Source organism: Borostomias antarcticus (genome assembly GCF_949987555.1).
Source record: "Borostomias antarcticus genome assembly, chromosome: 17".
NCBI classification, from domain to species: domain Eukaryota; kingdom Metazoa; phylum Chordata; class Actinopteri; order Stomiiformes; family Stomiidae; genus Borostomias; species Borostomias antarcticus.
The window spans coordinates 1,567,809-1,595,594 of record NC_140250.1 but is presented as its reverse complement, the minus strand read 5'-3'; the positions used below and the strand labels follow the sequence as shown (position 1 = coordinate 1,595,594).

The 27,786-nt window shown below is 46.3% G+C and overlaps 2 protein-coding genes across 3 annotated transcripts in view; both read left to right on the top strand.

Moving 5' to 3' along the window:
• The window catches only part of adisspb (adipose secreted signaling protein b), a 16,842-nt gene extending 16,097 nt beyond the window's left edge, over nt 1–745 (top strand). For both annotated transcript variants that reach the window (XM_084451788.1, XM_084451789.1), the window contains one exon: nt 1–745. This exon is cut by the window's left edge and continues 635 nt beyond it. The gene's annotated coding sequence lies outside the window, so the exon portion shown is untranslated.
• Nucleotides 746–6,503: 5,758 nt separating this feature from the next.
• Nucleotides 6,504–27,437, top strand: vax2 (ventral anterior homeobox 2; the record flags this gene model as incomplete). The annotated part of the gene is made up of 3 exons (XM_084451908.1): nt 6,504–6,753; nt 10,913–11,100; nt 26,922–27,437. The coding sequence occupies 3 exons, from the start codon at nt 6,504–6,506 to the stop codon at nt 27,435–27,437; spliced, it is 954 nt and encodes a 317-aa protein (XP_084308034.1).
• Nucleotides 27,438–27,786: the final 349 nt, after the last annotated feature.

Below are 27,786 nucleotides of genomic sequence, written 5' to 3'. Positions count from 1 at the left end.
AAACCCAAATTCAATTCAATAAAAATGTAAGGAGTACCTACAGTTCAGACATCATCTCTAAAAGGACATGATTTTAAATTTTAAAAAGTTTAAATTATTACCATATCACTGCTACACTGTTTCCCTAGTCTGTCTATTGGTTTTATATATGTTGATGGTTGGTCACTGTCAAAAATGCTCTGTTAACCGATCCTGCCTACAGTATTGTGATCACAGTCTGTCATATCTCAATGCCACCAGTAGGGGTCACTCAATACCACTCAATGTAACCATCGCCTCTGAGGGCTTAGGTGAATGGAGCAAGTGAGAAAGAAATAGAGTTGACTTTATGATATTTTCCAACTTTGTTTTTCATAGCCCGTTTGATAAACAAGTGCCTACTTTGCTCTCCCAATTAAACCATTTATGTTAACCTTCCTCTCCTGAACCCCAAATCAGCACAGTTTCTTCTCATATTTTCTTTTTCCCACCTCTCAATCTCCTGAAAGCCTATTGAATGTGTTCAGCCTTAAAGGACATTTTGTGTTGATTTTAGTCAATAATAGGAACTGTAGTCAGTTATCGTTGTTGGTCTTGTTGTTGGTCTTGTAAGATCAAAAGTCTTCTGGCTGACCATTTGGCATGATTTTGATGGCATAAAATCAGCACTTACTATAATAATTTACTGCATAGCCAAGACTATAGCATTCTAGTGGGTCAAAACTTGCTCCTTGTGTGTTTGTGTGTGCGACTTAATGTTAACTGTGTTTTCTGATGCTATGAAACAATAAAATGTATTGAGATTATTCCATTTTTTTCGTTCACTGTGGGTGAAGTTCAGTGGGCATCCTCTAGAGGGCAGTCAGCACTCGAGCTTGATTGAGGAGGCGAGGAGAAGTGGGGCAACCAGTTCAGGGACATGAAGGCATTCACCAACTCACCAGTACTCACACCAACTCACCAGTACTCACACCAACTCACCATACTGTCACACCCGAACCCACCATATTAGCAGCAATATCAGGAACCTGCTCCATACTGTATGTGGAAGCAAATACCCCTCCTCTCTCTCTCTCTCTCTCTCTCTCACTCCATCCCCCACTCTGCCTCTCCCCTCCATCTCTGTGGGTCCCTGGCTGCGTCCCAACAATAACACAACCTGTCTGTGCTGTTGCTGCAGATCATTAAAAGCCGTGAGGCTGTGCCTATGGGGGTCTCTTTGTTCTGCTTCCACATAAAAGGGCCTGACTGGACCCTTGAACATGGCCGGCTCTTACAGTAGGACCAGTCCATAATTAGCAGGTGTGTGTGTTTGCGTGTGCATGCTCGCGTTGGACCGGAGACATAAGAAACCAGTCATGTCACCTTGGACAACAAGGCTCTGCTCAGTCACTCATCGTTTCCGTGGTGAAGATGATTGGAGTGCCATACTTTGTCAGATCTCCCTTCTTCTCGTTTAACCCATCAGCCCCACATCCACTTCCTGGATACCGACCAGTTGTCACAGAGGAGAAGGCAGACAGGCAGGCTGGCCATTTTGGAAGACATTGCGGATCTCCGCCGTGCATTGTGGGTAAAAAGAGGGCAAATGTGATGTATATACATACACAGAAGGCATGCTGGGAGTTAAGTGTGCTGTGTTCGTTTTCAGTACAGCCACACAGGTTCTCTTTGGATATGGAGTAGCTTTAACACTGTATCTTGGCAGGGAACCATCAGCTATATGAGATTACCCTCACTGAGAGGACCCCAAACAAAAAATGTGGAAAAAATTTATCTAGTGCATGACAAGATTGCTCTTGCAAAATGCACTTAAATTCTATAATGCAATTGATGGTGTTAATGGAATAAGACAATTTTTTTTATCAAGACTTGAAGCTGGGTGTCATTTGTTCACAAAGTGAGCAAATGATAACAAAAACTAAATTGTTGAAATAGTCGTTTTTAAGTTGCTCTTAATGTCTTAAATGTTAATTTGATTTTCACTAAAAAATATTGCTTATTTTGAATTTTAATTGGTCTAAATTTTAAAAGGAATATAGTCACTTGTTTTTGCAAATTGGTAAAGTCTCTCGAACTTCCATTTGACTGAGGCTACTACGGCTATAATTTCAAATACATCAAGTCTTCAATGAAAGGCGAATGAGTATAGTTACACTTTTAGTTTAAATAGTGAGGGGGGGATAATTATCTTAAGAAAGTCATAGTCATAAATAGGCTATTTAGGCTATAGAACTAGAAATCACACGGCGGTTCATTTCATCAAGTAGGCTATTCAAAGCAGGAGCTCTCATCTAAATGCCTCTTTATCACTCAATCGACGCATGCCTATTAAGTTATGATATTTTTTTTTGAAAGGGACTAAAATTTAAAACTTTTAACTACCATTCCAAATAAAAGCTTAGCCTATACATAACTTGTTTGAAGACTTTTCATTTCTGTCAGACATTTTCATCTTGGAGCCTAATTCCGCGGCTCACTAAAGAATAATTGCCTAATAATAATAAACATTGGAAATGTTTCAAATTAACTTGGTAATATTTCGATGTTCAAGACAATTTAGTCCGTCAATTAAACACACAGATTCACAGTTGGGCTAATGAAAACATTTGGACCTGTACTTCGGTTGAAATATAACCTTGGGATTTTTTGCAGGTTTGTTCATGGAAATAAGTTGAAAAGTAGGCCTATACCATTCGGCGAGTTTACATTCATGTAGCCAATATTTCACATTGCCGCTATACGCAAAAGCCTACTTTAAATTGGCATAAGACCATGAGACTATAGGCCTAAGTGGGCCAACTTGTGACATGTCAAACAGGCTATTCAACGGACTTGCAGACTTTATAAACAACGAGATGAATGATTTGCCTTACCGTTGGGTGTCATGGGGCGTGCTGGAACCATTCAAAGGCTACGTAGTTTTCAACTAGATAAGGATCACTGATTATTCTGACCAGCTAGTCAGAGGTTCGTTAGGGGAGGCAGTGAGAGACTGAGAGACTGCCTGGGATATTATCATATAGCCTAGCCTAATGTGACACGTCAGCAGGGACAGACGTTTTATGTTTATGAATCACCTTTGGTGTCTTCCACACCGGTGATGACCTCCCCCTTCCTACCCCCATCCCCCTCTCTCTCGCTCTCTCATTAATTTTAATAGCCGCAATGAATAGAATTATGTCCCGAGAGCATTGTTCTTTTCATCCGGGGAAGCGGGGCCCGGTGTTGGAGCCCTCCGCCCATGGGCCGAGCCGGGTCCACACCCAGGGTGTCGGCCCACTCCCTCCCTCGTCTCTATTCTGGCGATCTGAAACTGTTTGACAACTGAAACGCTGCAGGGCGCAAACTGAAAATCAATAGACTGAGACGCGTTCAAGTTGTAGAGTGGATCAGGTAGGCTACAGGTAGGCCTTCACTTCATATGTTGGCTGTGGCTCTCTCGGAAGAAAACAAGATGGAATACACGGCAATGAGGCGTTTAGTGCATTATGAAAACATCCTTTTTACCCAACCCCATTTTTGCCGAATTAAGACTGTTTTAGGCTACAGACAGACACATAGCTAACATCTGGGTATTGAATAACAGGCGAGTTTTGTGCATGTGTGGTCTCCCTTTATTCTGACAGAGATTTGAGTGGAGCTGCGGAGTGTGAACTCTGGATGGCCTAGTCCCCTCCGTGTGACCTACCGGATTACGGTAATCTCAGTTGATTGATCTGATTGATCAGGCCCATCTATTCCTCAAGGACACCGGCCAGGCACATAGGTCTCTGAGACAACTAGGCCTTTTTTGGGGGGGGGTGGGTGGGGGGGTGCTGTAGCCTATTTCATTTTCGGTCACTGTTAAGTAGCCGATAGGAACTAATTTCCTCCCACTTGTTTGGTGCAAATATTTGAGTATTTTGAGGTGAATTAGCATGTATGATCGTGACAAACCGTATAGTCTGTAGGCTAAGGCCTATTTTGAGGTTTTGGAAAATGACTTTGTCTAGCTGTCTCTTAAAATTAAACTAAAAAATTAACTCTTAAAAAGTGCACCGTAGCGAGGAATTGCCCTTATTTAGAGCACTGATCCTCAACATTTAGGCCTAGTCGTTAAAAAAATAATCGAAATCTTAATCTGAAAGAAATAATAATATAAACTATAAATGAGACCCCTTCATTGGTCTTGGCCGCTTCAACGGTCTTGGCCTGCCTCTAAATGTTTTTCTAACCCTAACCCTACTAACCAAATCGGCTTACAAAAGTGATTCGATTCAAACCATTGGCTCTATCATTAAATACATTTGATTACAGTTTTAGCCTACTGAACATTTAAAGAGCAACTTTAGGACTATATCCTATTTTAGGACAATAATTCTCATGCAACGACGTCTGACGTCAACAAGTGTGATTTTTGGAAAGTATCGTTTATTTAGCCTTGTGCGCTGTAAATAATGTTGGCTTAATTGTCCAATGTTTAACACTACTAAATAGACACATGGATGATGAAAGACAACAGTAAAATTAAGGAAGAAAGTGTGTGTGTGTGTTTGTGTGTGTGTGTGTGTGTGTGTGTGTGTGTGTGAGAGAGAGAGAGACAGAGTGCGTGCGTGCGTGTGCGCGTGCATAGGCTAGTTGATGTAGCAATCAGCCCCCTCTTGTCTCGCTGATGAGTGCAGTCGTGATTGACAGGTCTATTCACTGGATCCACAGATTATAGCAGCTGAAATAGATAATGAGCCATTTCTGCGCCCAGCAATCGTCACCTTAAAAACACTGCAAAACTAGCCTATATAATTATATAATGCCATTCACACATAGAGTGTTGTGCCTTAAAGATGTTTCAACTGCAGCCACGGCCCAGCATGTCAAACCACCTGCTGTTGTCTCCATGTTTTTCCCATATCCATAATTACGTTGTGGCCATAACAGTGCAACACGACTATAATCATCCTGCCTAAAAGGCTAAAGCCCGTTTCGAACGTGTGAATTCAGAGTGCATTAATAAACCACTTATGTTTCGAGAAATGAGAGAGCCGGCTTTGTTTGTGGTATGTTTATTTTGATGTGACTGGAATCTGTTGGGATTTAGGCTAGGCAGGCAAACGCGCCTGGGATGCTGGCAATGACTCGGGACACAGAGCATAGCTTCAGTCTTATGTTTTGGCATGACTGGGATCTGATGTCCTGTTCTGAAGTTATATAGCCTATTTCTTATTTGATAGACAATCAAATGCATTCTGTCCTAGCTGGTTTTCGTCAAAAAACAGGCCTTGAAATTACTTTCTAAACACTACCGTGAAAATAGCATATATAGCCTAGTGAAGCTAATAAGGCCACAATATGTATAGCCTATCTTATAAACTTAAAATTATATTATTGGTCAAATAGCAGCAAGATGCCTATTGGTGTGCATTAGCACTGTGTTGGTATTTTAAGCATATACATTTTACTGTAGGCTAATCTTATTATGGAAACAATATTGAAGACGAAATATAGGCTACGTTTAATGTTCTTTTGGAGTCTATTCTTAGGGAGCATTTCTTTATCTATCTATCAAGCTTGCACAATCCTAAATGCTGTGTAGCCTATAGCCTATAGAAAGCCGGTCCAGCCGCCTCACGAAAACGTGGATTGTTATCCAATCAGAAGCGAGCCTACGTAAACCGGACATTGCGTAGCAGGCAACTGCCACTTTAAAGTACACCCTGCTACTATAATGTTGTCCACACGAATGTGTCACAGGCTAGACAAAGCGACACTGTAGCCTATACTCATCAAGATGCTCTCAAAATCACAACAGAATGATACACGCGAATGGCACGGTCTAATCTTAATTCGTTTTTAGCTCAACAAACGTGTCAGTTTCCCTCTTAAGCCTCCCTCCTCAATGTTTAGCATCACAAACATTGTTGAGTTCTCCAGTTGCTGAAGACACCGAGCAGACCTCCAACTCAAAAGCCGTGAACATGCGATTAAGGATACGCCGAAACAACTGAGTCTAACGGGGGTAAAGTAGCCTGGTTGATTTTGGCCCGTGCATATGGTGGCTTGGAAAAAAAGTTTCCCTTAGATCCAGACTGAGGTGTAGTTTGTGACTGCCGGGTGTGCGCGGTCTTTCCATTTATTTATACGTGGGTGAGCAGCATAGCACCTCCCCGTTACTTCGGTCATAGATCTTGTGCCTTCTTGTATACCACAACATGCATTTTTTGTTCAACGCGATCCTATAGCCTAGTGAAGGAGAGTCCTGAGGCTTCTCCATAGGGCCTCCACCTTCTCCACCTCTCCACCGTCTCTCTCGCTTCTACCCATCTCACCTCTCTTCGGACTCCGGATTGTGGACCATGTCGAGACACTTGGGGGGCTTCCCGGTTCCGTTGCAGGTCCGTGTGGTTCGTTTGTAACTGGGTCTACTGAGGCATGATCTCCCCAGCTAGTACGTCTGAAGAACTATTGCAACAGAGGATACATTAAACTGCTGCTTATATACCCTAAACAAGAAGCGCACCAGTGGAGAAGTCGATACTAGTAGTTCCATGTTTGATCAGGCCACGAGTATGGGCGATGGGATCGCAGAGGACAGAAACCACCACTGTGGATCCACCTCGCTGTGTGTAGACCGTATGGACCCAAAGTGCCGTGCCGAGCTAGGCAGCAGGTCCCCGGCCCAGAGCGCCACCGACACCCCGGGGACCTCAGCGTCCACACCGACTTCTTCGAGCGAAGACGGACAGGATAAACTTTTGGGAGTGGACCCTGACTACTGCCGAAGAATTCTAGTCAGAGGTAAGTTAACGAAATATGTTGGTTATTGTGGGTAAGATTGTTCAGCGGTTGGAAAAAAGTTGGAAAAGCGCTCAGGAAATGCTAGTCAGTAAAGTTAGGCTATTGCTAAAATTTGTGTAGCCTCTCAGACATTAAACCAATTTTGCATTCATACATTCACTAAAGTTATTGCAGATTACTTTGAAATGGCAACAATAGCTGGCCATAGCTGTCTACTACCACTGCTATTGTCTACTACTGTCAGACATGACAACAAGGACTTATTGTAGCCTAAATAATGTACTAAGAGATTTATATCACACCTAATGTTCTGGTAATATGGATATTTGGCAGTCTGTCCAGGCAACACTTTAAATAGCCTACATAGGCTACACTTTTACAATATAGCCTATAGGCTAGGCTTTCTTATTTAGTGTTTTTTTTAATAATAAAATGGTCAATGTAAAAATGGTAGAAATGCACAGTATTTTAATGGATAGGTCTACGTGTGCTTTAACTGCATATTTAATTGAAAAAAAACTACTTAAATATAGGCCTAATCATAAGCAAAATAATGGCTATTGAAATAGGCGTGGTTAAACTAAACAATGGCTAATGAAAAATAATCATTGCTAGGTTTATTATAGGCATGAGTATTTTGCATTGTGGGTCTATATGTGTTTGTGTGTGAAACGTGTGTGTTTATGGGATGGGGGGTCCCCTTTGTGTTGCAACAGAGCAGTAATAACGGTGTAATAACGGGTGTGTCCACGCCTTCTCTGTATAGTGAACATATCTGCCAACTGGAAAAAATATATCTAAAAACGGACCTTCAACAATGGACTGGACAAATTAAAATTGCTCTACACATTTTTTTTTATCTAGATTTTTAAAAATTCATTTTGCAATTATTCCAGGGATGATATAAACTTGGGATCCCCTCAAAAACGAGATGATTCATCTCAAGGGGTTTATCCCGTTACAATAATTGCCCTACATTTCTTTAAAAACTTAAGTTTGAATTCAGTATTTCGTAATTCTAAGTTATGGGGATAGGGACAAATAGGAGAATGTTTTAGAGACACAACTAGCCTGCATCAGGCCTCATAGTTTAATTGTTATAGATAATAGCCTATCTATAATAATAGATAATAGCTTAATAATTACTAAACTCTTCAACTAACATACACACAAATGAAAATTACTAAAAATCAGAGAATTAGTGTACAAATAAAATAAAATACTAAATAAAATACTCCATATTTACTTACAAAAGGTGATTCAAATATATGCCAACAAGACAACAACGCACGCCGAATAGGCCTACATTACACTGCTAATTCTATTGATTTGGTTGTGTAGCTGCAGTTTATCATAATATCATATTTTTCGCAAGACTTCTCTTTGGCATCTATTCAGTTCCTTGTGCATTGCAGTAGGCTGGTATAGGCTCTACACCTACCTTTAGTAGGCTAACAGCAGAGAGACGACTATATAATCACTCTCAAATCCCCCTCCCCCCAAAAAAAAAGAAAAGAAAGAAGAAAAAAGAAATATAATCTCTGCCATAGCAGCCTAGGCTAAAAAATGTTGATCTTAGATGGCACTGAAATGGTGCATTTCAATTATAGCCTACGCAAACGTGATGAATTGAACTTCACTGTTAGACAAGAGAATTCTTTCTAGAAATACATGAACTACACTATTATCTCTCATCGTTGCCCTCAAACATGTAGGCCTATTTCAGCAGATTGCCATTTAGTCTTATGTGTTATTCACTTATGGCATTCATTCCTATTCGAAACAGGCCCATGTCAGTTGATGCTTTCAAACTTCTCAACATTATTTTTATGTAATAGGCTAGCATTCATTCCGAGCTGAGTTCTCTCTGAACATCAATGATAAAACACAACGCCGCGTAGCTAAATTCATTCATTTCAGATTCGGAAAACAACTTTTACATAATTTAGTTCAGTGCACCATGCAGGGTAGGTCATGGTAGACCCGGGGAGGGTGGTGGCGGTGGAAAGCTAGCGGCAACGAGGCGAGGCTACAAAACACAGACTGATTAGTTATAGTAAGGAGGATCTGAACGGTTTTGGCAGAGATGCACGAGGACACCGAGCTAAGCCCGCAATCCCGGTGTCACTATTTGTTGGTATAAAGCTGACGATTGAATACGGGTTGGATACCTCGTGAGAACCCGGGGTCAGCGAAAGGTCAGCAAGTCTGTCGGTCCCTTATAGGGTACGTTCAGGAGGACTTGGAAGTACCTCTGGGCCGTTAAGCTTCAATTAAGCTTTTTCAGTAGAATTAAATTGTAGGCCTAGCTATGAGAGAACATGTAGGCTAATTTTGGGTAAGAAATTCAATTTGATAGCATAGACTTAACGGATGAGTGCGTAGTGTAGCTGAGGCTAGTGTAGGCCTGCCTACTTGATAGTAGACAGTTTGCATCTTATTGCCTCGAGTCACGGGCAGTTTTTCCTCAACGTGCACATATTTGGATGTATAGGCTAGCTGAAACGCAATACAAAACTGCCATATTTAGTTCGACTCATTTTGCACTAGATGGATGGAGGCAGTAGCCTATTCGAAACAAATATCGGTTTCACCATGGCGTTGATAATACCCTCATTTAGCTTGTAAACGTTATTCATGTGCGCCTGCTCTTTTCCTAGGCCAGGGGCTTTGTGGGCTACTATCACTTATTTTACCATAGATTTATTCAATACTATTTCAAAATAGCCGACCAGTAATGGAATCAATAGAAGCTGACCTATAAAGGCGAGAGATATAATTGGCTAAAATCATAGTCTATATTTCACTCTGCTATATGGATGGAATTTTCCAATTGGTGGCGCGATAACCATTATTTTCTTTTCGATATTGTCCACACTTCCACATATTTCTTTAGACTGGGAGCTGTTTGCTATATTCTATCAGGCTAATATAAAATTCCTCGTCATCTTCTCGTCTAGAAGGAGGACTGCATTAGTAGTCATCATGCTGTAGGGTGCCTTGTGAGCACTGGCCTCCTTCCTTTTACAGTAGCAGTCCAGGCTACGGCCCACACTTGGATAAATGATGAGTGCCTAGCCTACTCTGTTTTTAAGGCAAACTAGCCTACAATATTTTGATAGATGAACGAATGTGGCACAGGCCTGTTCTTCTCCAAAACGATGCAATATGAAAAAGAACGATATATTGTAAATTACATTCAGTAACTGAAAAGAATGATCTCGTATGGGCCTAATTGTAGCCTAATATTAAAGGTTTTAGCTACAACATGTTTGCCTACTGATGCATCAACTGCATTCCCTCGCGGTGCGTTCTAGGACGCATGCCAAATTTGGAAGTAGGATTAATTAAAATATAATTCTGCTTAAAATTATGGATAATTCATCATGGATTAGGATGCATTTTCTAGTCACGATACTTCCTGTCTTGTTTGACGAGTAGGCTATTCACCCAACATACAGTAGCCTATGCTACTTTAAGGCTACTATAGGCTAATAACCTAAACTTCCCATATTCTACGGTATCGAAATAGTATTTTTAGCCTGTCTTTAAGCATTCTTTGATTAGGTTTATGTAGGCTAACTTAGTTATAGTCTCTCTATTGTTTATTAGACTATGGCTGCACGGTTTAAATTATTTTGTTTTCCATAAAGTAGTTTAAAGGGCTACTTTGGTTTCCAAAAGTAGGCCTACATTAGCCTATTCATCGTCACTTTCCTTATACTCAAAGACTCAAGTAGCCAATAACTCAAACTCAAATGATATCAGATGAATCATAACCAACCAACCAAAACGTGTCTGTAACTTTGAATGCTGCTATTTTGCTCAGGTCTCCCTTGTGAATTAGATAGGCTAGGCTATTTGATCTCAATGGGACCACCTGGTAAAATAAAGGCTAAATAAATAAATAAAAACTATTTTTTAACATGTAGGCTAGCCTATCATCTCTACATGGTCGCTTCGTATTCTGACCGTCAGTGATGGCATACTAGCTTATTCAAAAGCAATAGCTATTCCTACCATTTTCATTTAATTTCTCCCAATGTATTCTCTCTACAATGGTAGACAGAATCAGTGACAGTCACGTGCTTGTTGATAGCATCGCATGATTATTCACTGTGGCCCATTTTGCTCCATTTGTATATGTGAACACCCGCAGATGCCAAGGGCACCATCCGCGAGATAGTTCTGCCCAAGGGCCTGGACCTGGACCGGCCGAAGCGCACGCGGACCTCCTTCACCGCCGAGCAGCTGTACCGCCTCGAGCTCGAGTTCCAGCGCTGCCAGTACGTGGTGGGGCGCGAGCGCACGGAGCTGGCCAGGCAGCTGAACCTTTCAGAGACGCAGGTAGGTTGAATGAGTCCAGTAGCGAGTTTACTTATTTGCTTAGAACAAATACGCGAGAGAGTCTGGATCGTATCTCCTGTCTGTTACTATTAGATACATCTAGATACCATACATATCAATCAACCAATCAATCAACCAATCATTCAATCAATCAATCAATCAATCATTCAATCAATCAATCAATCAATCAATCAATCAATCAATCAATCAATCAACCAATCAATCAATCAATCACACATCGATATCTCAGTCTTATGTAGACTCAAGGGACGGGTTATTTGGGGGGAATTCACTGTGACCATCCCATCACTAGGCAGGCACCTCGTCTGAACACTCCCTCAGCTCTGTGACTATGGTGCAAACTGTTCGTTTCACCAACTAACTGATTCATTATAAACCAAGACGGGTCTGTTATTGTCATTATATGTCATCCACAATAATATTAACAATAGGCTAATGATATAATAACAAGTAGGCTACCAAAAAGTGCCTGCTGAATCCACCCTTTTGTTTGTTTATTTATTTATTTATTTGGGCATTAATGCATTTACACAGACAAACCAGAGACTGTGTAGTTGAGCAATGGTAGCCTACACTTCGAATGCGTAACTAACAATAGCGTAATGAAAAAGCTTAGTCCACTTGTTAAATGGTGTATGTATTAACGTGTAAACGCATTTCATAAGCACGTTTGTTTTTGACATTAAATTGAAGGTTAATGTCTGTGAAATGTGGACTCTGTTGGGAAGGGGAGAGGATGTTTGCGTGAAGGCCCGCGCGCCCTGAGATGCTAATGAGCGGACCAATGGTATTGCGAGATGAGAAAACGGAGAAAAGAGGACAACCAAACGCAAAAACAGAATGACTCTGGTCAGAAACAAAAACCAAGACCATAGGACACAATGAGCAGTGACCACAGCATGCTTTTAGACAATTTGATGTAGCAGTGTGATTTGTGTAGCCTATTTTAAGATTAGGCTACAAGATAAAGAAACAATAATATGGCTATTAATTAAGCTATATTAAACTGATTAGCCATTATTAATTACCTTTAATGGCTATTGTGCACCACACATTGATTCGACAAAAGTGGATAATCCTGCATAATTTAAGGTTTAGGCTACATTGGAAACGCGAAGAGGGAAGTTGTGGCAGGTTTGGGGATGCAAGCTATAGGCGGCCGCGGTCACAGAGGCCCCACTCATTAGTTTTGACACTCGGGGTGTCAGTAGGAGGTGCCAGGTTTCCCTCCACTGTCCCTCTGTCGGAGCAGAAGAAATGTGTGCAGCTTTGTGTCTTCATTCACAGCGAGAAGCGTTTGCCAGTTAGGCTGACAACGCCACCAAACTATTCGTTCACGTGCTCTTCCATGTTCTTCTCATATTAACACGTTCAGCATCGAACGTGTAAAATACTGGAGGTAATAATCTAGACTGTTTCATGCTCGGTTATTGGACTTGTTTGAGCATCTTATTTTATTATTGGACTTGTTTGAGCATCTCATTTTATTATTGGACTTGTTTGAGCATCTCATTTTATTATTGGACTTGTTTTATGCATCTGATTTTAATGATGAAGCCATGGACATTATTCTAAAAGATCAACCAAATATAGGCTTCAGTTATTGAAACATGCACGGTATCCAATGAAAAGAAAAAGTTAACTAAATACAAGGTTATCAGACACGCAATCCATTTGCCTCCGAACATGAAGTTTGAAAACATTTCTATTTGACAAGTCATTTATTGTAATATGGCGTTATAACAAACAGCACTTAGCCTTCTCAAAGGACAGTACTTTGACGGTCAGGGAATTGATTTAGGTTTACAAATTATCTATAAAACTGCAATGTAGAGGGACGGTCCTGAGAGTTGGTGGTTAATTATTCAAGGGGACATGTTGCAGTGGTAATGTTTCTCACAGCTTGGACAAAATAAGACTTCTCACTTCAGCCTTTTTCATCCCCCAAAATGTTCTAGGCATCTAACCACTGGGCTATTTCATTTTCATCATCATTCTATAAGGTGATATGATTTGTATCGCGCAATATGGCTATAGGCTCTGTTCATTAACGGCGTATTATTCGGCTATTTAAATGAAACATAATAACGCGGTTTCCGCTAGGCCAAACTGGGTGTAGGCTAATCGAATTGAATCATTGCCCATGGTGGTGAGATGAGGTCCATTCCGTGCAGGTACATTTCCATCGGTTTCTTTCAATTCAAATGATTGTGAAATCATTGAATAACCATATACCCAGTTTTGTATATCAGGCAACAGGAGACTGAAACGGAACTTGAACGAATTCTGATTTGGGCTTAAAAAGAAGGCGTTTTACCGTGACAGTCTAAAGTGAGAAACGTTCATTGTTATGGGTGGCAATGATAGTTTTAAGGTCAGTCGAGCCTAAAATCTCGCACGTCACCCATAGGGATACCATTATTATTATTATTATTATTATTATTATTAGGCTATTAGGCTGTATAGCGGTAAAATATATTATGGTTATGTGAAATTATAGGCCTAGGCTATATTAGGCTAGAGAAAGATCATAGGCTATAAACATGATATGAACTTAAATTGGCCTATAAGTTGTTGTGTTTTTTTTAATTGTTTTTTTATGCAGAGCTATCCTGAATATGTTGCTAGATTTTTATAAACATTAGAGTTTAAGATTTGGTTTGGAAGGGCAGTTTTGGGAGTTCTTGGCGTAGGCCTATATGTGTGACTCAATTTATTTTACGGCACAAGCAATGAGGCAGAAATTGACTCAACAAAATAACGTAATTGTAACAAAATTAATCTATATTCAACAATAGGGTAACTTTACACAGATCTAAAATTATTACTATTAACGGTCAATTAGAAAGCACGGTGTCTGTGCATCAAAGTAACAAAGTGTTTTTGAATTTTAATATCCTCAATGTCACACGACGAAAGTGAGCACCACCTCTGAACGTAGTTGCGCTTCACACTCCTGCTTTCCAGAACAAAACAGTTGGCACTCGCGCCTAAAGCCACGATATGAGGGCACGGGAAGCAAATGATTGTAAAGGGGGCGCCTGCAGGCCACACCTCGCCTCTCTCTCCCCACTACCCCAGCCTCTCTCTCCCCACTACCCCAGCCTCTCTCTCCCCACTACCCCAGCAGGGGGCTCCCCGCTACCGGGTAACACAGTGGGGGACCCCACACCCTTGGCACGCTATCAGGTCTTCTGGGGAATGCGCACTGTTTATCACCACAGGTGCGCCGATTGAAGGCTTGGAAACAGCCTTGCTATCACGTTATTATCCAAAAAAGTCCTTGTAGGGTAGGTAGGTAGCACGAGACTGAGATGCACACTGTTAACAATCAATGTTCCGCTATCAAACTACGACCCTTTGTCTCTGTTATCTTACCTCTATTCATGTTTTGCCCCAAAACAGCTCGATACAACTTGTGTTTTTCCCCAAAATTGTTTTCCCAGATCGTTTGTTCTACATGAATCTTAAAATAATATTTTGAGTGGACCTTGTACAATTCTGAGCGCCTTCTTCCCATCAACTTATAATCTTTTTCCGATATTAAAAAGTGGTTTGGTTATTCTCCCAGTGCAGGCTTTACCTGTTAGCCTACCACAAGTGATTGCAATTCCCAATTATAGAGTAGGAATCAACCATACAGCCTACCATACATATTATGCATACATGCCTAGGCCCATTCCTCCATTTTCCAGCTCTTGTGGCCAATCTTGTGCCCAATGCAGAAATGCTACATTGCATCCTTCCATTGTTCTATGCTGTCCATCCACGAGAGCTCTGTGGTGAAGAGGAAGGGCTCCTTAAACTAGTTTAATCCCAGACATGGACGAATGGGACATGAAATCACACTTTTCTTACTCTCGTCAAAGCTGCCTGTGTGTGAGGTGGCCTAGCTACCAGCTGTGGCCAAAATATTTGGATATGTTTTGATTTGATGAGAGCAAACCTCGCTAAACACAAATACAGACTAATGTGCTCTGCCTGGTGTGCACTTGTAGCGGAGCATGATAAATCCAAGCAATTTCTGCCTTGTTGGCAATAAAGTATAATTCAACCTAATCTATTCGAGTGACTCATGATAACAATGTTGGGGCAGTTACAGTGGTTAGGGCATCTGGCCAATGACAAAGCTTGCTGGTTTGAAACTGGGCTTGGCCCTGACAGGTGATTTCCCATGAATCATTGGCTACTGTTGTGCCCTTGAGCAAGACACTGCACCACAATAGTAGTTCATCATTTGATAAAGGGACACTTTGGAAAAAGCATTTGATAAATTAACAGAATATAAAATGAAAGACATGATGACATAGGTGCCGACCGTCCAATCAATCAATCAATCAATCAATCAATCAATCAATCAATCAATCAATCAATCAATCAATCAATCAATCAATCAATCAATCAATCAATCAACCAAAGCTTTATTTGTATAGCACATTTCATACACAGAGGCAAAACAATGCGCTTTACAGAGAACAAGGGAGGTGGGCATAGGTCCCACCCCTACATATTCCAGAGGGTAAATTACATTAAATTACATTTTAAGTTTACAGTAAGAAGGGCTAAAAACATCATAGGAGAGACATGGCAAACACTGGTGTATGTCTGTGTGTGCGTCAATAAAGGTTGAGATTGAATCAAGTTGAGATTCCGGGTGGGGTCCTGGTGGCCGCCCAGAGACTCGAAACCATCAGCCTTTACCCAAACAGGGAATTTACTGTTAAGTCAAGTGGGCGGAGCCTGTCTGTGGAAGACGTGTAATGAGGAGCAGAGTATTAGCTCCTCCCCCTTTCTCTCTCCCTCCCCCTTTCTCTCTCTCTCTTTCTCTCCCTCCCTCTCCCTCTCTCTATCTCTCCCTCTCCCTCCCTCTGTCTCTCTCTCCCTCCTGCTCTCTCTCCCTCCCTCTCTCTCTCCCTCTCTCTCTCTCTCCCTCTCTCTCTCCCTCCCTCTCTCTCCCTCTCTACCTCTCCCTCTCTATCTCTACCTCTCCCTCTCTGTCTCTCTCTCTCTCTCTCTCTCACACACACACACACACACACACACACACACACACACTAATGCCTTCCCTGCTGACAGACAGGCCTCTCTTTTTATTTATCTCCCTGTCTCTCTCTCTCTTTCTCTCTCCTCTCAATGTTTCTTGTCAGCTCAGCCGAGGTAGTAAAAGGCCGTAGCTAGGGCACAAGGGATCTTTCAAGTAGCGTCCGTGCTACAACAGGTGCAATCCCGGAGGAGATGCATCTATCAGATCTGTAAACATCCGTGTTCCGTTTCCTTTCCTGTTTCCCCCCTCAGTGCTCCACAGTCCCCCTCAGCCTCCCTCCCATCCAGAGCACTGTGGATCTGTGGGGTGTTGCTGCTGTCTTTATCCCCTAGAGGAGGGGATGGTAGGGAGGAGAGGGAGGGGGAAGATGAGGATTAGGGAGGAGAAGAGAGGAGGGGAGGAGAGGGGAGGAGGGGAGGAGAATGGTAGGGAGGAGAGGGAGGGGGAAGATGAGGAGTAGGGAGGAGAAGAGAGGAGGGGAGGAGAGGGGAGGGGATGGTAGGGAGGAGAGGGAGGGGGAAGATGAGGACTAGGGAGGAGAAGAGAGGAGGGGAGGAGAGGGGAGGAGGGGAGGAGAATGGTAGGGAGGAGAGGGAGGGGGAAGATGAAGAGTAGGGAGGAGAAGAGAGGAGGGGAGGAGAGGGGAGGGGATGGTAGGGAGGAGAGGGAGGGGGAAGATGAGGATTAGGGAGGAGAAGAGAGGAGGGGAGGAGAGGGGAGGAGGGGAGGAGAATGGTAGGGAGGAGAGGGAGGGGGAAGATGAGGAGTAGGGAGGAGAAGAGAGGAGGGGAGGAGAGGGGAGGGGATGGTAGGGAGGAGAGGGAGGGGGAAGATGAGGACTAGGGAGGAGAAGAGAGGAGAGGAGGAGAGGGGAGGGGATGGTAGGGAGGAGAGGGAGAGGGAAGATGAGGATTAGGGAGGAGAAGAGAGGAGGGGAGGAGAGGGGAGGGGATGGTTGGGAGGAGAGGGAGGGGGAAGATGAGGATTAGGGAGGAGAAGAGAGGAGGGGAGGAGAGGGGAGGAGGGGAGGAGAATGGTAGGGAGGAGAGGGAGGGGGAAGATGAGGACTAGGGAGGAGAAGAGAGGAGAGGAGGAGAGGGGAGGGGATGGTAGGGAGGAGAGGGAGAGGGAAGATGAGGATTAGGGAGGAGAAGAGAGGAGGGGAGGAGAGGGGAGGAGGGGATGGTAGGGAGGAGAGGGAGAGGGAAGATGAGGACTAGGGAGGAGAGGAGAAGAGAAGAGAGGGGACGAGACTGGGTGGTGTCCGTCTATCTGCCCTGCTGGCTGTCTGGCTGGTTGTCTGGCTGTCTGGCTGGTTGTCTGTCTGTCTGGTTGTCTGGCTGGCTGTCTGGCTGGCTGGCTGGTTGTCTGGCTGGTTGTCTGGCTGGTTGTCTGGCTGGTTGTCTGGCTGGCTGTCTGTCTGGCTGGTTGTCTGGCTGGCTGGTTGTCTGTCTGGCTGGTTGTCTGGCTGGCTGTCTGGCTGTCTGTCTGGCTGGCCGTGCACATCCTCAGCTGGGTATTATTCTCCCGGACGGCCCCCAGACAGACCCTGTCTCGCCGCCCGTACGGCGCGACCGGTGGGGAGGGTCCAGGCTGACGTGGGGGGGGCCGCGCAGATGTGGAAGAGGACGGGACACAGAGGAGGGATTGTTCCGGGGCGCCCAGAATGGAGAGAGCAAGGGACAGGAAAGGGGAGACTGACAGACTGGCAGACAGACCCGGTCCCAACGCCGGCTACACTCGCCGTATTGTCTGGTCACCAGCGGACTGTCGGGGTGACATTTCGACAATGCCCATGTTTGTCTGCGCAGGGTGTCGCCGTAGCGACGGAACGGTTTCGGGCAAGTCCATGCCTTTAGACCGGGGCTATTTGGGCGTCTTGTAGGGGAACTATAATGACAAAGTGGTGCAGATCTGAGTCCGGCCACGCCCACTGACGTGGAGGTGTAACGTGAAGCCGTCTAGACATCGGCCGAGCGACCCGAGAGCGACCGTTCTCAATAATGTACCTCGTACCGATTCGAAAGAGAAGTTAAAGTCGCACTGAAACGGACGTTTGAGAGCATCTAACTTCCGTAGTTTGACGTATTTCCGATGCAAACAAGCTATGAGGGTGGGACATAATGTTTAGAGGAATTTGATTGGAACATTGACAAGTGGACGGGTTTTAAGAACTTAAGACCGATTCGATAGAAGTATAGCGTTGATTGACGGGTGGATGTTGTGAGATTATTGGCCTAAAATCTAAGGTACCTGTTGTCGTAATTGCACGTGACCTACCGTTTTCCAGGAAGTAAGAAATTATATACTTTGATATAAGATTACAACAAAAGTAGAATTTTGTAATTTTTTTGGCATACACCGTTGAATAGGTGAACACTATGACCAATTATGTGAACCAAAATGGGACGGAATGCTTTTTTCATTTCAGTGCGACTTTAAGGGCCAGCAAGTACCATAGGATTTCTGCATCGTTCCATTGGGGCGAACAGTCCATTGCTACGGTTTGCCACAGCTGACCCGTGTGTGAGAATGCAAGGCCCTTGTTTCATTTTCTGGGGCAAGGCATGACGCAGTTATTGTCATTGGATTGGATTAGCGGGAACCCAAACCTGTCAATAGTCCTCGGAATCCCACCCTCTCGTGTGCTCAGAGTAGGGGCTGCAATACCGGGCGTCCACCACAGGGGGCGCTGTGTCCCAGTGGGGGAGGGGACGGGGCCCCGTGGGGGTATCCTCTCAGTGTCCGCACACACGCTGTAATCCTAATTGCCTTACCCCGACATCATAGGATGAGAGCCCTGGCTGGACCGGCCCTGTGTGTCGGGAGTGGGTGAGGAGGACTGCAGCGATGTAGCAATGGGATGAGGGAGGGGCCTGGTCCTAATAATAGTCCCAAGTGCTCTTGCACTAAGGAGGATTAGGGAGCCTCTATCTACCAGTGATGGTGTAAGACGCGGATGACCCGCCGCTGACCCGGCCGAGACGTGCTTTACAAACGCAAGGCAGGGATGGAGGGAGTGAGGGTAGAGGGGTTGGAGAGAGGGAGGGGTTGGAGGGAGGGAGGGGTGAGGGTAGAGGGGTTGGAGGGAGGGAGGGGTTAGGGTAGAGGGGTTGGAGAGAGGGAGGGAGAGGTGAGGGTAGAGGGGTTGGGGTGAGGGTAGAGGGGTTGGAGAGAGGGAGGGAGGGGTGAGGGTAGAGGGGTTGGGGTGAGGGGTTGGAGAGAGGGTAGAGGGGTTGGAGAGAGGGAGGGAGGGGTGAGGGTAGAGGGGTTGGGGTGAGGGGTTGGAGAGAGGGAGGGGTTAGGGTAGAGGGGTTGGAGAGAGGGAGGGAGAGGTGAGGGTAGAGGGGTTGGAGAGAGGGAGGGAGGGGTGAGGGTAGAGGGGTTGGGGAGAGGGAGGGAGGGGTTAGGGGAGAGGGGTTGGAGAGAGGGAGGGAGAGGTGAGGGTAGAGGAGTTGGAGAGAGGGAGGGAGGGGTGAGGGTAGAGGGGTTGGAGAGAGGGAGGGAGGGGTGCGGGTAGAGGGGATGGAGAGAGGGAGGGAGAGGTGAGGGTAGAGGGGTTGGAGGGAGGGAGGGAGGGGTGAGGGTAGAAGGGTTGGAGAGAGGGAGGGGTGAGGGTAGAGGGGTTGGAGAGAGGGAGGGAGGGGTGAGGGTAGAGGGGTTGGAGAGAGGGAGGGAGGGGTGAGGGTAGAAGGGTTGGAGAGAGGGAGGGAGAGGTGAGGGTAGAGGAGTTGGAGAGAGGGAGGGAGGGGTGAGGGTAGAGGGGTTGGAGAGAGGGAGGGAGGGGTGCGGGTAGAGGGGTTGGAGAGAGGGAGGGAGAGGTGAGGGTAGAGGGGTTGGAGGGAGGGAGGGAGGGGTTAGGGTAGAGGGGTTGGAGAGAGGGAGGGAGGGGTGAGGGTAGAGGGGTTGGAGAGAGGGAGGGAGGGGTTAGGGTAGAGGGGTTGGAGAGAGGGAGGGAGAGGTGAGGGTAGAGGGGTTGGAGAGAGGGAGGGAGAGGTGAGGGTAGAGGGGTTGGGGTGAGGGTAGAGGGGTTGGAGAGAGGGAGGGGTGAGGGTAGAGGGGTTGGAGAGAGGGAGGGAGAGGTGAGGGTAGAGGGGTTGGAGAGAGGGAGGGAGAGGTGAGGGTAGAGGGGTTGGAGAGAGGGAGGGAGAGGTGAGGGTAGAGGGGTTGGAGAGAGGGAGGGAGAGGTGAGGGTAGAGGGGTTGGAGAGAGGGAGGGGTTAGGGTAGAGGAGTTGGAGAGAGGGAGGGAGGGGTGAGGGTAGAGGAGTTGGAGAGAGGGAGGGAGGGGTGAGGGTAGAGGGGTTGGAGAGAGGGAGGGGTTAGGGTAGAGGAGTTGGAGAGAGGGAGGGAGGGGTGAGGGTAGAGGAGTTGGAGAGAGGGAGGGAGGGGTGAGGGTAGAGGGGTTGGAGAGAGGGAGGGAGGGGTGAGGGTAGAGGGGTTGGAGAGAGGGAGGGGTTAGGGTAGAGGGGTTGGAGAGAGGGAGGGAGGGGTGAGGGTAGAGGGGTTGTAGGGAGGGAGGGAGGGGTGAGGGTAGAGGGGTTGGAGAGAGGGAGGGAGGGGTGAGGGTAGAGGGGTTGGAGGGAGGGAGGGAGGGGTGAGGGTAGAGGTGAAGGTACAACAATCAGGGCATGAGGGTGAAAGGGTAAGCAGGGTGATGGTGCTGATGAGAGAGAGAGATCGAGGGATAAAGAGAGAGAGAGAGAGAGAGAGAGAGAGAGACAGTCCAACGCACACTGTGTGATATCATACACTGTTGTGATTCACCCTACATACATGGGAACACGCCTCCATATCCACCATGTGTTGCGGCGTTGCGTAAATAAAGAGGAGGGTGAATCCAGGCACAAGCGCCTTTTTTTTCCACGCCAACACATCTATCCAACAAGCCTTGTGTTTTATTTACAAATTTGACAATTAGCAGACGTTTTTTTTCCAAAGCGACAAAACACAATGGTGTTTTGAGCCCGGTGTCGGGGTTAAGTACCTTAGCTCCGGGGCAAAACAATAGGCAACGATTGTCAAGTGGCATGGCCCTGAACCCGTGACCTTTCCATCACTGGTCAGATGCTCTAACCAATGGGCTTACAGCTACCCATTTATTCATGTCTGCATGAAAGCATGTGGTTTTTTCACACACATCCCCAACTCCCATGCAACACCTGTACCATAATCTACATTTCTTGTGTGCACTGCTCTCCTTGCGGCCGTCTCGGAACAGAGAGGCGGCCATTGTTGCGCCGCGGCGGAGGTCGGTCTGATGCTCGTCACATGCGCGGGATCAGGAGGGGTCGTAGAAGGGTCGCGGGGGGCCAGGGCCCAGGGTCACGGTAAGTGTTAGAGATATTGTCAGCAGGTGTTCTACTTAGTGGATTTTCTCCCCTTCGCTTGGAGATTAGCCTCTCGGCTGCTATGCTAGCTAACGGCCCGCCCTAACGCCGCCTTCAACCCCGGCGGTGGTCTAGCGGAGCAGAGTGCACCAGGGTGGGGGGGGGGGCAGGACCAGGCCAAATCCAGGTCACGCCAGATCTCTCCCCAGTAATCTCTGCCCCAGCACTGAACCCTGGATCCCATTTAAAAGGATTTATTTCCAATAGTGTAGCTGTACAAGAGACAGATGTGTTTCCCTCCCTTTTCATCATATTACTTAACTGAAGTCCTGAGTAAAGTAGAGCTCTCTCTTTCTCTCTCTCTCTCTCTCTCAGAGGACTATGATACGAAAGGCTAAGCCACACCCCTTTTAGAGGAGGGGTGATGATTGGTCAGGATTTTCACCAATCAGAGTGCGGCGAGGCTGGCAGTGCTTTCTACACCTTAGGCCTTAAACATGTTTCAGAAAGCAAAAGTATATTAATAGTACTGTAAAACTGATGGGTAGATCAGAGCTGAAAACGAGCGCACAATTCCAAGCAGCAGTAAAATGCTATTGCAAATACTTTCAATTACCGCTTGGAGAGTGTGGGTGGGTATTGCTGGTTTGGGAGCAGCCTGTAGCTTCAATTGTGCAAGACGAGAGCAATCATGCGCAGAAAAGTAATGAATGGAAGCATTTGGTGCTAGCGAGCCTAGTAAGAGGACATCTGAAATGGATACAGTACATACCCAGCAAACACGCAACGTCAGGGAGACGTTCAGATCATGTCTTAATAACGTCCGTCGGTCCAGAACCCCATTTGTACGTCTGCTGGACCCCTCAATATTCAAACGTCTGGCTTGGACCCCTCTAAGACGTCTGTGGACGTGCAGAACGGGTTCAATATCTGAACGACTAAAAAAACATTCATTCTGGCTCCTAATTGGATGTCTTTGGACGTCCGAAAAAGACAAAAACGACGTATTTTAGACGTGTCTTTGCTCAGTGGGTAGTGTAGTGAAAAGAGTATCTTGCACACCTGTATCAAGTCTGTGTGACAGGTGTGTGGACAGAGTCTTTACTTGATGAATCATATACAATACGCACATTGACGGGTGCTGGGTAAATGAATTGTCATCTGTAGAATAGGATGGAACCCGCACAACGATTGTAGATTGATTCTTTATTTGATTCTTTATTTGAGAGACAACGTTTCGATCCGTTTGGATCTACGTGAGGTCAGTTTAAAAGACTTTTAAACTTTTAAAACTGACCTGACGAAGATCCAAACGGATCGAAACGTTGTCACTCAAATAATCAATCTATTATCGGTGTGCGGGTCCCATCCTATTCTATGGAGTCTTCACTTGCTCAGTGGAATCCGTTTAATGGTAAATGACCTTCTTCTTGCTCACAGAGAATAACACACACAACTTCATACAAAAGGTGCCTGCAACACTTACTGTAACATACAGTACAAACGGGATCAATAAAGTATCTACATACCTACCTAGGAATAGGGAGAGATAGATTAGAGAGAAATGGACAGTAAAAACACAAATCCAGACGCGCACACACACACACACACACACACACACACACACACACAGAGGGTAAGAGTGCACACAGGCTGGCTCCATCCATCCCTCCATCCCCTCTTCTCTCCTCTACAGTACAACGTATCGTCAGGGTCCTTCACCAAGCTTCGACATCATCATCAATCTGGTTATCCACGTCTCAACGGCTCTGCGAGAGACTAGCGCGCTAATGCTAACGTTAGCCTCGCCAACCCAGCTCTTCTCATACATATCCATGACCATTAGCCTAGGCCGCTAACGCTAATACCAGCCGAAGACACTGAGGCTTCGCTAATGCTAAAGCTAACCCCGTTAGGGTTTTAATGATCGAGGAGAGGATGTGGAGGATAGACTAAACTGCTATGGAGAGGAGGGGGGAGGTGTGTGTGTGCGTGTGTGTGTATGCATGTGTGTGTGAGAGAGAGAGAGAGAGAGAGAGGGTCGCGTGTGTGACAACTCACATGTGTGACCTCTCGATGACTCTGTGGTCTAATCAGGGTTTCATGAGTTTCATGGTTTCGTGTGTGTGTTCACCGAGTGTGTAGAGAGATGACATGTTCTATATATGACAAGCACTATAGGCTGCTGCTGATGAGAAGCACCAATCCTCACTAGCGGGATTAGATCACAGGATTCCACCATGAAGAAGAGGATGAGTTGATGATTGAGTGTGTTGTTGAGTGTGTGTGTGTGTGTGCGTGCGTGTGCGTGCGTGTGTGTGTGCGTGTGTGTGCGTATACATATTGTATTATGAGAGTGTTCTTTTGAGGAGTTCTAACACAAAGCGAAAATTAGATTAGATTCTTAGCGTAGATACTAATATTTGGCTCTTAGAATAGAAGAAAAGAATATTCTTCATGTTCTCTTAGCTACATGGGGAGGGGGGGAGTGAGTCGGTTAGAGATTGTGAGAGAGGTGGGCTTTGTATTTGCACAGCTCTAGTTAACATGAAAGGACCCCATTGCATGGCATGCGAACCTCCAACATCTGTGTGTGTGTGTGAGCGGCAAGTCGGTCGGGATCACATACATTTTTAATGTGCGTGATCTCTTCGTGTGTGTGTGTTATCCCTCCGTGTGTGTGTGCGGCATCTGATCGCTCCTGACCCCACGTTGCCCTCCAACCCCTCCTCCTCCCCCTCCCCACTACCCCCCTCCGACCGCGCGGCCACACGCTACACCACGTTAAAGCTCTGGCGCATCAATTAAACATCCTGTAGGGAGGACAGGCAGAGTTCACTGAGCATATCCCTCCGCTGGGGTACGGCGCACGCCGTGCGGTCGAGGCGGTACCGTGCTACGCCGGGCTGCGCTGCGGTGGTGTCGTGGGGAAAGTACGTACGGGGACAGCGGAAGGGACTCCGCCCCTTCGCTTGACAACTCTGAAAATAAACTTGTTAAAGACTCTTTTATATAAACCCAACGTCTTCTAAAGGCATTAACGGGATTCAGAGTTGTGGAGTTTCGATCCACGTTTTCCACACCCACCTGCGCGTCACGGCTTTTCAAAACGGATGTTCCCTAGTGTCTCCATTCTGCTAGTAGAGACCAGGGCCGTGTCCGAATGTCCATACTACATGCTGTATAGTACATACTGCAACTCGCCTGCTACATGCTATTTAGTACATACTACTCCACGAAAAAATTTTAGTATGCGAGATAAATGTAGCATGCTACTCGAGTCATCCAGTGAAAGTGACGGGCTGCATCTTGCATACGGTTCATGTTAAACTTATAACAGTATTGAGCTAGCCAGGCATTGGAGTTGGTCATCCAACACAGGCTCGATCCTCACCTTTCTGTATAATCCAAACTGTGGAATGGATGTGATAATAATCCACAAAATGTTCTTCATTTGCCTCGTTTAGCACCAGCTGCAACACTCTCCTCCAAATTCATTATCTCCGTTAGCAGGGCTAACGTTGCATTCAGTAGCTTGTGCTTATTATTATTGGGGTTGGTAAGAAGCTTGTGCAGTGGAGGGGTTCTTTTGGGAGTTAGCCGTTGGATTGTTATGCTTAAATTATCCAAGCTTGTTTGATAACGTTATTTGATTCAGACATACCGTAGGCTGCCTGGTACAGTCCACTGACCTGTTGCTGGTTAGCTTCGAGAGGCAGGATCCCAGCCGACCGTTGCATCTCCCCAACCCGCAACGGAGGGTTCAACTGGACTGGGACTCCGCCTCTCATCGCTAACCAGCAAGCACACCGGTGCTAATAGTTAGCATAATCTTGATATAACTAAGACATCTGTTAAAACAATTTTTTTTTCCCACCGACAGATTTAGCTACAATGTCCACGTATATTTAAGATAGGTTGGCGAATTACTTTCGCCTCAACTTCCACCAATTTTATCAAACCGGAAACTCTACGGTGACGTGCCGCGACGTTTCACTCAAATCACCATCTTGTTTCCGGAATAGCATCCTCTCCATGCCTGCTATATTTTTTGGGTAATTTCGGGAATATGTAGTACATAGTATATAGCAGGCCAGATGTAGCAGGCCAGATTTTTATGTAGCATGCTGCATCTGGCATACTATATAGTATGTACTACATACATAGTATGGACATTCGGACACGGCCCAGGAGCCTCAAATGCGTCCACCAGCCTATCAGGACAGCGAACGATAAGACGTTTAAAGCTGATGAGCCCAATCATAGCGAAACGTGTTGAGAATAACAACAGCCGATCCGACTGGCTACAGTATGCAAGCTGGCTGACTCATATCCATGTGTGTGAGGCTGGCTTGGCGCTCACAGGTATCGCGTGTCCCCAGCTCTCTCCCCGTCCGACATGCAGCTGTAGGCTACACACACACACACACACACACACACACACACACACACCGCATGCTAGGCTGTAGGCCTGGAGCTGCTAAACACACTCCTCTGTGCTTCATGCAAGCTTCAAATCTCAAGCAGGGTTCCCGCAGAATTTAAACTATTTAAAGGATTTAAACTCAGGTCTGGCTCACTCATCAATCAATCAATCAGGTCTGGCTCACTCATCAATCAATCAATCAATCAATCAGGTCTGGCTCACTCATCGCGTGTGTGTGGTCTTCAGATCACCTCTGTGGCACAGCAGACTGTATCGATCAGCTGAAATCCAACAAAGGCTGTTTAGATGGAATGGAGAGAGGATCTGTGGTTGGCCTTGTAATGAAAATAAGAGGATGAGTTCTCTGTGTGATGGGTGGGTTCCTGGTGTGTGGTAACTTGAGTACCCAGAAGCCCTCGCTGCGACGAGAACATCTGGGGGTAAAAACGATATTCGTGGACACCAATGAGAAAACGCTTTGATTTTTCGCGCGGAGGATGATTGGCCCGAGCAGACAGGGGGTTGGGCAGGAAGGCTGATTTGGCCTCTGATTGGTCGCTGACCGCAGCTTTCCACTTTCCCAACGAGCCCTGCATTCGAGCGAGCTGTCGACATATTTGGGACGTAAAGTGCGATTTAGTCTACTTGGACTTTCTTCTACGTTAACTCTCTTCACCGAGTTGGCTAGCTACAGTTTTCTTCTTTTCTGGGCTGGATGAGTTTTTCATTTAGTACCGACTATACGCTCCCGATGAAATTATGTTCAAATGCAGCTGGATTTGAAAGGTAGATGCTGGCTCCGCCCCTATGCCCATGTTTGGTAGCATTTTACTCCAGACTAAGTTTGTGGTAACAATTTATCTACAGTACCTCTATCTTCTGAACCAACCAGACCATAATCCAATGCCTCAGGTCTCTCTCTCACTCTCTCCTCAACCTCTCTCCTTCTCTCTCTCTCTCTATCCCTTCCACCCCTCTCTCTATCTCTCTCTCTCCCCCCAGGTGAAAGTGTGGTTCCAGAACCGCCGTACCAAGCAGAAGAAGGACACCACCAAGGACTCCGACAAGCGCTCCTCATCCTCCTCCTCCTCCGAGTCGCTCGCCACCTGCAACATCCTGCGCCTCCTCGAGCAGGGCCGCCTCCTCTCCGCCCCGCCCCCGAACCCGCTCCTGGGCCCGCCCCCGCCCCACCACCACCTCCACCACCATCACGGGAACGGTTCCCTACTGGGCAGCCCCGGGGTCTCCTCCTCTTCGCCGGGCGCCAGTGGCGGCACCCCGCCCGGCTCCATGTCCGGGCCGACGTTTGGCCTGTCCCTGCCGTCCCTGGGGGGGACGCCGCCGTCGCCGCGGCTCGGCATGCCGCCCCACCACGCCCTCTGCTTCTCCGTGCCGCTGCTGGGCGGGGCCCACCACGAACTGACGTCGGCGTACGGCTGCGGGTCGTCGGCCTTCGAGCCGTACTCCCGGCTGGACAGGAAGGAGGCGGACCACGGCGGGAAGAAGACGGTTTCTTAAACGGTGCGCGAAGGCAGAGAAAGGGGGAGGGGGTTTCGAGGGTCTCGAGTCGGCGTGTGAAAACTTCCTGCTCCCCCCCCCCCCGTGTCCAGCTACTCACATACCAGCGAGTGGACGAGGACGGTCGAGAAGACGGTCAAGCGGGAGGAGACGGATCCGACCTCTTAGATTGTGGGAATGCAGAGTAAAGGACACTGCTGAGCTCTCTTTTGAGATGACATTTTGTGACACGGGCAACCTTGTCTCCTCCGGCTATCTCCGCTATCTACTGCCACAAAATGGCGGCGACGCGTGCGATGATGTCACACACATACAAAAAAAACGAAAAAACAACAAACTCGCTTGTGAG